A 14,453-nucleotide genomic window follows, 5' to 3' on the forward strand; every position below is an offset into this window, starting at 1 on the left:
TGTTTCATTTTATTTTTATGGATATGACTCTATTGTATGCTTTTAAAAAATTAGACAATATAACAGTCACTGATTATTTAAATAGTATGAAAAATAATTTTTATATCCAAATAAGTTTATATTTGAACCGTATTACATAAATTTGACATGTAAATTAGTTATTGCATCTAAATAAGTTTATGCAGAATGCATATATTTTTATGTAATAGAGTTAATGGACGGCTTCTACCATGGTAATGTCAAAGACCTTTATGGTTTTGTCAAAAATGCTCAGTTGAAATGATTTGTGATTTGCGATTTGATCGCGAGGAAATGAGCAGCTTGTTCTGTCATTTACAAATCAACCTGTTTGCATATGCAATGTTAGTCACACTCTGTGTGGCTACTATGAAAAAGAAAGTGTAGTGATATTTGTGGAAATAATTAAGTTGTTTTCATCCATGATTATTGTGATGTAACAATTTTTGTTTAATTAATACGTTTTTTCAATTTTCTATAACTTATTCAGAACACAAGTTGAGGCCACCCTACTGGTGAAGCCTAGGAATTTTTCTTAGAGAACAAGGTTCATGGCGAGTTAGTTGTCTCATCTTATTTGTTTTTACTTTCCCTCCCACCACCAGTCATCATCTTGTGTTAGTTTAAAGTTAAGGTATAGTTCATAGGTTAGGATATTCAAATACTTAAAATCAAGAAACATTTCATACTTCTCTGAGGACTTTTCGTTTTTCAGCTTTTAAATCATCTTCCGTTTTCTCAGCATTTTCTGTTGCAGCTTTATACCTAGCAACCTGACTTTCTAATCTGGAAATCTGAAAACATTTTTCATTAAAAAAAATCTCTTAAACATTAGAACAATGGTCTAAAACTCAAGCTGCATGCATGCTGAATGCAGCTGACAGGCCAGACTGTTTTTTTTTTTTAAAGAATGAAAATTTTTATTAACACAATAAAAATATTTGAAATAAATTTCAAATTCTGCTTATTAAATTTTATCAAAACATACATAAACAATAATAATAACGCAAAGGAAAAAAATCAATTTTATATTCATTTTTTACTTGATAACTAAAGTTTGATTTGATAAAGTTTGATAAAGACATTTTTGTTACATATGCTTTGTATTGGGTAGACAAGAAAGTAATTTCAGTTTATTGTGTTAAACAAAACTCAATTTTTCTATATAAAAAATGAATTTTAATCAGTCAAATATCATCTATTCTGTTCAATGACATTCTGCCATCTTCCTGGTAACTTCATAATTGTGTACTCTTAGAACTTCTGGTCTTTATCAGCAAAAAAACTCAACCAAGTGAACCAAGGTCATCGTTATTACTGAAATTTTTAACATTTAAGAAGCTTTGTAAACTTTGAAATAAATGATAATCCTATGGTGCAAGGTTGGGTCTGCATTGGGGATGTGACATCAATTCCTAACCAAGCTCAAATAATTTTGTACATGTTGCTAAATATGTGTGAAGCCTCGCATTGTCGTGGCGGGACATGATTCCTTTGCAATTTGCCAATTCTGGCCTTTTCTCTTCGATTGCTTCCTTCAATTTCATAAGTTGTTGGCAGTAAACATCTGAGTCAATCATTAGGTTGCTTGGAAGCAGCTCAAACTACACAATACCTTTGTACTCCCTCCTAACTGACAACATGATCATTTTCTGATGCAATTTAGCTTTCAACATGATTTGTGTTGATTCATCATGCTCATACCATGGGAAATTATTTTGATTAATTGATAGATGGTGCTAGCGTAGCGTATGAAACACGATGTGCTTTCTGAATTTCCATAGACTCTACACCGGCAGCTCGATGGATGGATGTTTGTTGCTTTGCACACTATTTGATTAGAAACACTTCGGTTCCTATTTGAAAGATTTCTATTGCGAAAGCACATAGATTTGTTTGAATACCGAACCACCGAATACTATGATTGATGATTTGTTTCAAAGTGTTTGATGTTCATTTATAGCAATCTTAGATTATTTTGAAACATACCATGATGTTTTTCAATTAGTGTTATTATACACCATCCATTTTTCATCCCCAGTGATAATTCTTTTTAAAAAATCTGATGTGTACAACACATCTTCCTTGTACGGAATATTAAATTATACACATTTTTTTTCTGTATTTCATTGAAACTTATTGAATTGAATTAAATCTACTTCGCTGATAATGCATAAACCACAATAGAATAAATGAACTTTTTAAAATTCACTATATTTACTTACCATAGCAATACTCTGGTGCTAAGTTCACTTAACAGCATTACATCTCATTCACTTTATAACTCAAAACGCAAAAAAATTATATCATCTGAAGTATTATCTAATTGTTGCCACATGTTCTATTCAAATATTATAATAAATCTAAAATGATGTACAAAAGAAATTAAATAAAAAATAAACAGTTTTTTCACAGACGATTCAGCGCTGCTTACCTAATATGCATGCGCTACTCATAAACATTCTCCTCTGTCCAAAACAGACTGACTACAGTATTTTCTGCTAATATGAAACACTTATTTACTCGAATTTCATTAGAGATGTATTTCTCATTCAATTAATTCAATTCTCACTTCGCAGTAAGGCAAAAATAATAAAAACACAAAATATCTTCATTAAAAATTAAAGACATAGAAAAACATAAAATACCAAATAGGGTTAAAGAAATCTTTTAAAAAAAAAATTACAGTTTTTACGCAAAAACAAGCAATTTGGCTAGCGGGCAAGAAGGTAGAATTTTTGGCACACAAAACTGAAAGTTTACTTTTGGTCTCACACGGCAAAAAGACAGTGATAGAAACTGATATAATTTGTTGAGGATGCTATGGTGAGTCAATATATGGAGTTATTTAATAACTTAAATGATAATTCCAGAATGATTTACACATAATTTAATTCATAATAATAAAAGAAGACGTTACTTTGTTGTTGTAAAGCTTAGTTCCTCTAGATTGGGAACAAATACACTATTCTGCTAAGTTTGAAATGTAAACAAATACGGCTGCTATGACAAAAAAAAGTTAGGTTTAGCCACACTTAAACAACTTTTAAAAATTGTTGATAATTCTAAAACTATAACATACAGATTAACTAAAGGCATAAAAACCTTAACCGGAAGATAAGAACATTATAATTCAATCATTTAAAGCAAAAAATGCACAATTTACAAACATATAAGAATAAAGAAACTGGACTCGCTGAGCCGAGTAACAGAGTGGATATATATAAACACATATATTTATATACTTTTGGTGCGGCCGATTGCAACTAAAAAGGGAGGTGCACATCTACATGTTATAGCAGTTCTATATACAAAAATTCAACTTTCTGAGGCTATTCGTTTTTGAGTTATGCGATGTATGTACATACAGATGCCATGAAAAAAATTTCTTTATAATCCATTTTAAAATCGTTTTATAATTTTTCTGGGAAAAAAAGAGTCCTTTATTCTGTCCTTACGTACAGATGTCATGCAAAACCATAGTTAAATTGCATTCGATAGCAGTCAAAATGGTTATTTTCGTCGAAATACGATACCTGAAACTTTTCGCAATTACAATAATTGTTTTTTACTTTGTACAGGGAAGTAAAAAGGGTCGACTGCATTATGTTTGAAATTCGCATCGCATACATTGATTTTTCATGTTAAGCGAATTTCTTTCAATTTATACGAAACCTAAATATCAAGCTTCTTAACGAGTCCATTTTATGCGATTTTCAATTCCTGTATGTGATAAAATTAACCTTTTTGCAATCTCCTGCACAGTTATATGTCGATTCAATTCAATTATGGCTTTAATTTTGTTGTCATCAACTTGAGAAGGTCGACCAGAACACTGATCATGTTCAAGAGAAAAATCTCCAAAATGAAATTTTTTAAACCAATTTTGAAACAGGTGCTCTATTAAGTAATCAACACCATAAACTTCCCATATCTCTCTGTGAACCTCAGCTGATTTCTTGATGAAAATAAAAAATAAAAATGTTTATTTTTGCATCTTATGTTAACCCTTTGAGAGTGTGCCCGGTCTGGGCACACCTAAAAATTTCCTTCTATACGCACAGAAAAATTGAATGAAAAAGGATTTAGAGGTTACTATAGGTTACTCTGAACCTTCTTTATTTATAGTAGATGGCAGCTCAACACAAACCAGTTCATATATTTTAGCCACATTTAGTGTTTTAAGACCCTCATTTTTCAAAGAAATCCTTCAGATTTTTATTTATTTATTTATTTATTTTAGGGTATAAAAGGAATTGTTTGAAAAGAAATTTCTATGTTATTTTTTTGGCTGTAAGATAATCTCCTTATTCTATATTAGTTTTAAATTTTTACCTTGAAATCTTGCCTAAAATCGAACGGCGAACCCGAGGTGTTCCCAGACCGGGCACAACTGATAGACTGTATTCTTTGTTTCTCCGCATCTCAGTCTCATTTCCTGTTTTTCTTTTTTTCCCCCCCTCTTTCTCTTTTTTTTTTTGGGGGGGGAGGGGACATTTCGTTATTAACTAATAAATTGTTGGGGTGATTTTCTGAAGGTCAAGAGTAATTTTATCAGTTAGCTGTTTGGTTTTTCTCTACAGCAGTTCTCTTTTTCTCATTCGCTTTCGTTCAAAGTTTCGCTAGCGCTATGTTTAGTAGTTTTGAGTTCTAGACGTTTATTTAATTTTATTTTATAGCTTATAATTTCTAATTGTACATATAATATTAGTTTATTTTTACAGATTTTTAATTATTTTGCAAACGGATTTAAGGGGGCTGACCATTTCTGAAGTACTGAAAGTGCTTCACGAATTGCTTCAAATAGTGAATCTGATATGGAGCCCGGTACATGTGCAAAACATACAATATTGGGTTGTGCTTTTTCAAAGGTGGCACTTCGAAAAGTACCACTATGAAAAAAATAGACTAGAGTGTAAATATGAAATGTAAATAATGTAAATATCATATACCCAAGTTACTTTTTTTTCCCATTCATACGCATGTAATCATCATATAACCAAAAAAGAGCTTTTAGGGGTGCGTGTAGAGTAGCAGGTCTTCCCGTGGCACACCCTAGGTAATGCTAAATCTGCTACGGTATTCAGAATCTAGTGTTTTTAAATCGTAGGCAAATTCTCTTACATTTTTACGCACTTCCCAGCAATGCTTGTTTCAGCACTCTTTTTGAAGCTCTATTCAATCAGTGTGCCTGCACCGGGCACACCCACAGAATTAAAATGTTAAGTGCTATCTTCACAAAATTTTACTTGTGTACTCCTCTAGGCCTAATTAGACTGCCTACTTTTTCTTAAAATCAAAATTTCAACTTTAAAATGTAGCATGCCATAAAGGGTTAAAACCGACCCTAAACTAACAGTTGAAACAAAAATATACAGAACCTTTTTTACACACCTAAGTGCCAGCTGCTACAACTTAAAAGAAAAAAATTATACAATTTGACGAAAAAATAACAAAACAAAAATGACACAATTATTTGTGGAAACTGAAATTACTTTCTTGACAACCTAATAATTCAAATATACTGACAGCTAAATATTAAATTCTTAGACTGACATTTATTTCAAACACTTCTAACATGTTTAGTTAACTACTAAATAATTTACTTCAATTTAAACTAAAACCATTTCAATTAATTTTTAGAGAAAACTTTACAAGTGGAATGAAAGTGAATGAATAATGAAAACCTTGACTACTTCTTTTATTTTTCCAATCATAAATAAAAAATCTGCTAAGATTTCATACCCAAATAATTATAAACTTTCCTTATCTCCTATTACAGCTTCTCGCTTAATGCATTTTGATTCTGAGAAAGTTTATAGACTTGGACAGAAATTAATAGACATTCTCTTCATCGTGGATTGTTCATGCGTTTCAGGCACTCAAGTTTTTTTCTTATTAATTTTCATTTGTGAAGAACAGCTGTTCACATATAAACATATTCCCAACAAAGCAATTAGTGCAAAAGTTTGTAAATCAGCATATTTATTTTTTGATGAGTATGAATAAAAGTTAAAAATATGTGTATCTTCAAATCTTTGAATAAGATTTATATCACATTTTAAATTAATTAGCTCCATTTACAGACTTTCTGGTATGTTATTCAGGTCCATTTTTACAGGTAATGAAAACAATGTACACTTGGTCTTTAAATAACTAAAATCTTGAAATCTTTGCTCTGTCATATTTACAACAAATGCATACTTGAAATGTATTCAGGGACTGCATGTGGCCTGCATATCACCAGTTTCAGACAATTATATTAAAAGATATTTAAAAGCTATTCATAATTTAAATTTATAATGGGCACTAAATACCTACAAAATAAGTGATTGGACATTAAATTTCAACCTAAAGTTTGTTACTTAAAATACGTTTCTAAAAAAGTCCAGTGAAGGATTAAATAACTTTAAAAATGTAGAACAATTTTGATAAATAGAAAATAGAAAATAATGTCAAAATACAGAATTCAGAATTACTTGAATTTTTCCCACCCATTTTGTGTTTATTAAAAGTTTAATTGTAAATCTAAAATGTAATTTTTCAATTACATAAACTAGCCATAAAATATAAAAATCTTGATTATACTAACTTCTAAAAATATAACGCAGTTAACAGAATTCAGGAAAACTGCTCTAAAAAATGTCTCGTATGTAAACAAGGAAATAAATTTCACATGAAAATTCTATTAGATAAAAAATTACATATTTTCAAATTTATTTCATTAATGCCATCTTAAACCTTGCACATAAAATCAGTTAATTTTAATTTTTATGTAACCCCTTCATGCCGAAAATTTTCAATTGTAATTTTTACTACATTTATTTTCAATTGTAATTTTTTATTTTTATTTTTTAACCATTCAAATGAGAAAATTAAGAACGAAAATTCCCTTACATTGCTTTGTAAAGTAGTTATTTCTTGTTCTGCTTTTTTCAATCTAAATTTGTAATCACTAACTTGTTTGTTAGCTTCCCCTAAAAAAAGAAAAGATTATTATTATTTTTTTAAAGTGCATCAATAAAAAATGTAATGAAGTTGAACACAGATAAATTCATTATGAAATCCTGAATTATTTCAAAACATCTTAAAGCAAATTACACATTCTCCCACACATCATGAAAACACTTTTGAATTCTCTATACATTTACTTGCTATGCATAATTTTTTAATTACCTATACAGATGAACAAACAGTCACAGAATGATAATATGATATACTTTACACTCGATGGTTTCTATTTTACTCTAAATCATAAATATTCATATGCCGTCACAGGTAATAAAAATTTTATGGGTGAGAAGCAAATATAACAAATATAACACTGATTTTTCTTTAAACATTCACAAAAGTTCAAATTAAGACAACTGCTTATACATGCTTGTATATTCAGAAAAATTGTGAATTATCTTATCTAAAATGAGCAATACTTTCCTGGTTAAAAAGTTTTAAATCTGCCTCTTTTTTTTTTTTTTTTTTTTTTTAAACATTGCAAAGCAACTCTGTTCTGAATTTTGTGGAGAGTTATACATATGAAGTGTTTGAAATGATAAGTAAGAAATGTTGCTGCTAGATAATGACAGACTTCAATATGTGGTCACAACAAGTAAAAATACTTAAAAAAATATCTCTATGACTAATATAAGTCATGGTTGAATTTGTGATGAACAAAACATCATGATTCTTGTCTAGAACCACAATGAAACAACTGCAATATTACAATATGGATGCACTGATTAAGCGTTAAGTAATGCTTCAGTGTTTCAGAGATAATGATCACATGAGTGATTGACAAATCACATTTTGGCAGGTTATATGCTGATTACTAAGGATTATATATAAGGCACATCCATAGGCAGATAGTGAACAGTGACTTTGCACTGTGACACAGGGAAAATGACTGACTCTGACTCCCTCATATATCTATATGTAAACATATATGCATAAGTTATAGCTTATTTTTTTTTAATATAAAAGAAGTACTAGATGCTACACACACACACAAGTTTTGATTGATGGCATAGCAAATTATTTATATTAATTAGCATTTATTATGAAATGGAAAAACTGGCATTACTTATTTCTAAGAAACAGTATAGCTTTGGCAAGATCTTCTTTGTCGGAAGACCATAGATCCGATTTGATAAACTTCAGAGCTGAGAAGAGTCTCCACACCAACTTGAGTATATATGCATTTCATATAATCTTAGAGCTCTTACTGTTAAGGCTACTTCTTTTAACTTTCCAGGATAGATTTTTATAAGTTCTAAAAGAGGTGTCTTGCAAGAGCAATCATATTTCTCTATTTCTTCAGAAGCCATGCAGAAATCTTGTTTGCAATTTTTCATTTTTATATCTAAAGGCTTTTGGTTCTTTATTTTCATTCGCTTTGCCTTAGCCTTTTCAATATTATCAAAAAATATTTCTCAAAATCTAATTCATCACTAGAAGAGGATGACAGAGACTCAGTTGCAATGTCTGCAGTTTGACTGTTCTGATTTGAATACTGCAACTGTTCTGAAAATAATTTCATTCTTATTGAAAGTTCATAGATGACTTTCTTTGTCTTCTTCATTTGTTCGTCATCTAACAAAATCCAGTGTTTTGGATCAACATACATTGAACCCAGCAAGATATCATTGTCTAGCAAACTAGTTCCTCTTTTCTTCATTGAAGAAATGATTCCTTTTGCAATAAACCCACCATTTCAGAAAGAACATACATCACATTCTTCCATTCTTGCCTCCTGTTAATTCTTCAGGTCGTAGTTTTTTTGTGACTATACACGGCGTAGAAAGAAGAGTTTCCAGTTCTGGAAAGATCATTTCACAGTCTTTCTGTTAGTGAAACATTAGGGTTATCTACATCTTTTAAAAAAGTTTTTAATTCTAACAACCTCTATATCATCAAATATGTACTTCCCAATCGCACTGCTTGATCAATAATTGCTCCTTTCCCTGCTCGCTTCCTAAGAATGGCATCAATTTTGGGAGTTCTTGCTGCTTACCTAAATTTATCAGAGATTTGTAACTAAATGAACCAGTTTAATCACTAATGACAAATATCACATCCATCCTTCTACCTTATATTTATTTTTTAATACGTCAATAAAATAGAAAATAACTATTTATTAATGTATATAGTTCATAAACAAAAATAATAACTCAAGTTTGTTATTAATTTTTTTTTTCAATTCACTTTAATTTCATTTAAAATTCAAACTGTCCAACAAAAACCTGTTTTTAGCAACTCCAGCTCCGATTCATTTTACCCCAAAATGTGCCTAACACCGATTCCAACTCCATAGCCCTGCTGTGACATTTGAATTGAGGGAATTCAGAACATTGAAAAATTGAAAAACCAACTACAAGGAGTTTTTTTTTTTTTTTCTTTTTCAGATAAGGAAATGGGGAAAAAGTCATGTCTACTATCATGTGTTTTAATTATTTGTGAAACAATATAAAAAGTATAATTCAACATGAAGAAGGCAAATTTGAAAAAGAATCAGTTAGAAGGCCAGTAACGTCATCTGATTCTAAATAAAAGAACTGGATAAAAAACCTTCAGCCAGTCTATGCACAACAAGAATTGTTTTTAAATATGCACTGAATATGGTTATTAACCTATACTTTTGAAAAGAAAATTGTCTTTTTAATTAACATTATCAGAAAAAAAAAAAACTATACAAAATTTTTTTTAATGATTTCAGTAAATTTTCAAACTTTTATCAAGATTAAACTTTTTATAATCCTTATTGAATTTTAAAGAAATAAAAATCCTTTAATTTACATTCTTCTATTTTGTTTGTTATGCTATTATTTTTAATATATGCATTTCACATAATCTTAGAAAATATTTATGAACTTACGCTGAACTTCTAAAACTTTTATATCTGGTCCATTCACATGAGGACCATGGTTTGTTGAAGAATTCTCCAATTTAGATAATTTTTGCCTTTCTTCTTCCAAATCTAAACGTAACCTATAGATCTGTAACAATTCATTCAATGTCAGTATTTTTTTATTTTTTTTTTAGAGAGATGTTTTGAAATCAAAACTTCACATGTAGCAATTAAACAAACAAGTAAAGCCTTTTAACTTTCAAAGCTTTGTTAAAATAGCATGTATGCATAAATTCATATACACCACATATTAAAAATACTGCACAAAGCATTTGGAAAAAGTAACATTTATGCAAGAAGCAAACATCAGTATAGAAGATTAATCAAATTTTAAACCTGTAGCATAGCATATGTATTTAACAACTGAAAATTTTTATTCCTATTACTTAAATTTTTCAATGCAAATAATAAATAACAATTTGAAAATGCTTACTTCATCTAAAAGTTCTTGTTTTTCTTCTACAAATTTCTTTAACCTAACATCTGAAAATGAGATTAAAATTCAGTTAAGCATAATTAATTATCAAACCTATAAATGCAGAATATACAAATATATCAATAGAACTGAAGTATATGCTCTTGAAGAATCATCCAAAATCAATTCAAGTGCTTTCTAAATTCAACTAAAAAATTTATCAGTTAAAAGCTGATATCCTTGAAATATACAGAACAATTCTGTGAATCTAATCTAAAATTGTTTAGTTTTTAGGGTCAAATAAGCATTTTTTTCTTCTCTTTAATGTATGCTGATATATTGCTAATACTCACTGTATGCTAATTTTATATAAATCAAAACCACTCACTGTATCATTATTTACAAAATGCTCAAATTCTGAACTTGATGAGTCTTGAAAATTTCAGGCATACATTTATTTTTAGTTTTAGATGTTAAACAAATGGAGAAAAACATGAATAATGTACTTTTACTTCCAGCATATCTTGCATTTTTCATTAGGACATTAGGGAAAATATATCAGTTTTCAGTAAACTGAAGTTCACCTTCCTGAATAATAAGTATGAATGCAATTCAGATCATCAGTGCATTATTATGTGCATTTTACTCATATAGGTTTAATATCATAAATCATTAATGCATTATTTCTTTTAGAAAGAAACTGTAAACAACTACATAAAAAAAATCTGTTACAAAATTACATCAATAAATTCCCCTGTCATGGTGCAGTGTCTTCAGGGTTAGTTAAAAAAAAAAAAAAACAAAAAAAAAAAACATGACTTTTTTAAACATAAAATATTAAAAGTATAAAGTTTCTGAAAAGCCTAAAATTATTTTAATACCTGGCTACTATTTGCAGCTACATCATGCTGAAGAGAATAATCAGGTTTGTTGCTTATGGAAAATATATGCACAGAATGGAATTTTAGGCACAGAAGTTAGCATAATAAGGTTTTTAATCTGAGTATTACGTTTTTTTTTTTCATGTAACTTACCTAAAGAACCATTTCCCACTTGATCTAAAAGCTGAGCTGAACGTTGAGATATTAAGGCTGCAGAATACTGCTTGCTTTTCTTTCTTCCATTAAGTTTAGGGGAATGTTCTTCACTTATATCACCATTTATAACATTTTCATTCACAAGAACAAGTCCATGTTCCTTTATAAATAAATGGAAAAGAGGAAAAAAAAAAAAAAAAAATTGAAACAATTTTCTTATACGATTACATTTTTAAAACTGCATAAGTATGATGCAGTCATTTAAGTTCAGTTGCATTAAAGATGGAGTGAATGTACTTGCCTCAGGTAAGAAATAAGAAGCATAAACTTAAAATACATCACATTTTATATTAATCTCAAAGTGATTTAAAGTTATTTAGAGGACAGAATTCTGAGAAATGTTTCAGCACAGAATATCTGTTTGCATAATTCTAGCTATAGTATATATTAAAAGGAACAGCCATAAGAAGTTTTTTGTTGCATTGAATCCCTAGAGAAGGCTGCATCCCTTTTCAAATTGTTGGCACCAAATTTTATAGTTCTGTATCATTTTTAAAGAAACTGGATAATGAAGAATCTGCATAAATGTATGCATGTTTCTTGGACTGTGAAAACACAACAGTACCTAGATGCATCAAATTTTCAATAATGTTGTCTTCTACCTGAACATTGGCATATGAAACCCCAAATTTTGAATTTGTTTTATTATCTATTTCATATTTTGTAAAACTTAAACAAATTTTTGATTAACAGACTTAATGATTTCAAAGCGGGCATTGGCAACACTGCACAGAATAAAACAATTTTATCTTCAGCTTGTGAGACTGCCTATCAGCAGTTCTAAAGATACACTGTTTTTAAATGATTCATGATTTTGCTGTTGAATTGAATTTTATGTGCCGTAAGCGCCAGGAATGTGATATTTAATAAATAAAGTAAACACACAAAACTTTGATAATAAAAAGACGTAAGAATACTTAATGTTGATATGATGAACTGAGAACAGGCAATTATGCTAACACTTAAGGCTACATAAGGAATTCTAGACACACGTAGGTTTGCTATGTTGGTTTCAAAATTTTTGTAATTTTGCTATTCAACTGTATGTGGCATAAGTGCAAAGAAAATGATGTTTAATAATAAAGCTAAAAACAAATAAGTTAGTAGAAGTGAGTGAAGCAACAGACAGGTACACTTCGAGCTTAGCGACAAAAAACCTTAACAAATCCTTTTGGACAACTGTTACAATCTGAAACCTTTATCAATTTTTTGCCTTACTGTTTCGTTGTATTGATTATTACTTGTTTTATTCAGTCACTCCTCCTTCTCTGCTTATAGAAGGGATGCTGTTGTAGTCACAGATAATTCATTTAATTGCTGGAGTCAAAAATAAATTCATTATTTTTGACTCCAGCATGTGTGTTAAAGGATTGCATATACATCATGAATTTAATTTAATTAAAATATTCATTGATTAAATTAACTATTGGAACCACCAATTTTTCATATTAATAAAAATCAATGGATTATTAAAAGTTAAAAAATTAAAAAATATTACATGTGATTCACCAGCAAAATAAAGAAAATTAGAAAAATAATTAAATGCTCAGCTCTGTTTTCAATACAAGACAATATCATAATCACGGTTGACATTTTCCATTTTATTTATCAATATTTTAAAATATAAAGCTAATAAAATTTGCTAGGTGCATCTTTATTCAAAATAATATTGCTTACCACCACTTCCTCAAAATTGATGTATTGTTTCAAAATAAACTAAGTAATGCAGATGTTGAAAAAAAAGATAAAAAAGTAAATAATCTATTAAAAATAAATTAAAAAAAAAGTCATTCTGAGCTACTTACAATACTACTTCTACTTTACATAACATTAACAGAACTATTCAAGTTGCAAAATAAAGCTCTGCCACAAAAAGTTCATAATTTATACAGACTCGTATAGTGCTCCTAAATCGTTGGAAGCTTTTCCCAACACTCAAAATCCTGTGGTAGTGGATGTTCTCAAGCTTCATATAAACTTAACAATTCGAGGATATGAAGTCCTGTACTGCTGCGTTCCTCGACATGCAGGTATAAAGAGAAATGAGCTCGCAGATATCGCAGCAAAATCTGCTGTCCCTTTTAGAGACATCTGCTGTGTCATCAAGGGTGTGTGTGTATTTAATTATGGCAAAGCACATTAGGGCTATCTGCCTAAGGGGAGGGATGCCTTATGGAGGACTTTCTAAGGGAAACTGGCTCGTATACACGTTACACATGGGAAAAACCACGAAAACACCCATGCAGCCAGCCCGTTCGCGGGATTCGAACCTCAGACCGAACTACCAGTGTTCAGTGACTTTACCGCTCGGCCGCTGGTGGGCTCGTGTCATCAAGGGAAAGATCCGGAAAAAATGGCAGCAAATTTGGAACGTTCAGCTTAACAACAAGTTAAAAAATGTAAAGCCTAGAATTGAGCATTGGGATTTTGCTGGAAATCGTAAGGAGGAAGTTCTTCTGACTCGCCTCAGAATTGGTGACACTAAAGCGACACATAACTACCTTCTGAAAGCTGAAAATGAGCCTATTCGTTTAAACTGTAATGTTTGTGTATCTGTTCATCATATTTTAATAGTCTTCGTCAGAAATATTTTAATAGCTGTGACTTACCTCTCGACCATTTAATCAGAAGAGAGGTCAATTGTAATTAATTTTGTTATTCAAAAGAGACTGGCTTTTATCACCTTATGTAATTTGTTTGATTTAACAAAAAAAGATTGTGTCTTGGATTTTGATGTGTGCTTTTACCTTGTTTTTATACGACTTCATCTTCTGGATTTGGTACATTTGTCCACTTGGTTTTATTTATTGTATTTTAATTTCATCAATTGTAATCATCCCATCTTGTGTTTGGTGCATTTAATCATCTCCGGTTTTGTGCCAATAACCTCTCACTCACTCACTCAAGTTGCAAAATATAATATAGTTATCAGATGTCTAGAAAAATTTTAGTGATACAGTTGTTCAACTAATTTAGCAAATAAGTGCAAACTGTAATCATGCACACTAAGCATTTTCTGTCA

General features: G+C 29.9%; 1 protein-coding gene across 1 annotated transcript in view; it reads right to left on the reverse strand.

Annotated features, from left to right (window-relative positions):
• LOC118182733 (leucine-rich repeat flightless-interacting protein 2) overlaps nt 1-14,453 on the reverse strand; it is a 99,246-nt gene that overhangs the window by 11,813 nt on the left and 72,980 nt on the right. Inside the window, exons 8-12 of the mRNA XM_085816943.1 lie at nt 11,369-11,531; nt 10,353-10,402; nt 9,887-10,007; nt 6,916-6,995; nt 708-812 (exon numbers count right to left, since the gene is read on the reverse strand). Of these exons, the coding sequence (XP_085673069.1) occupies nt 708-812; nt 6,916-6,995; nt 9,887-10,007; nt 10,353-10,402; nt 11,369-11,531 (519 nt within the window). The remainder of the gene's footprint in view (nt 1-707; nt 813-6,915; nt 6,996-9,886; nt 10,008-10,352; nt 10,403-11,368; nt 11,532-14,453) is intronic.

Source organism: Stegodyphus dumicola, chromosome 5 (assembly GCF_044657685.1).
Source record: "Stegodyphus dumicola isolate Sdum_Otavi_A_Nest chromosome 5, ASM4465768v1".
NCBI lineage: Eukaryota > Metazoa > Arthropoda > Arachnida > Araneae > Eresidae > Stegodyphus > Stegodyphus dumicola.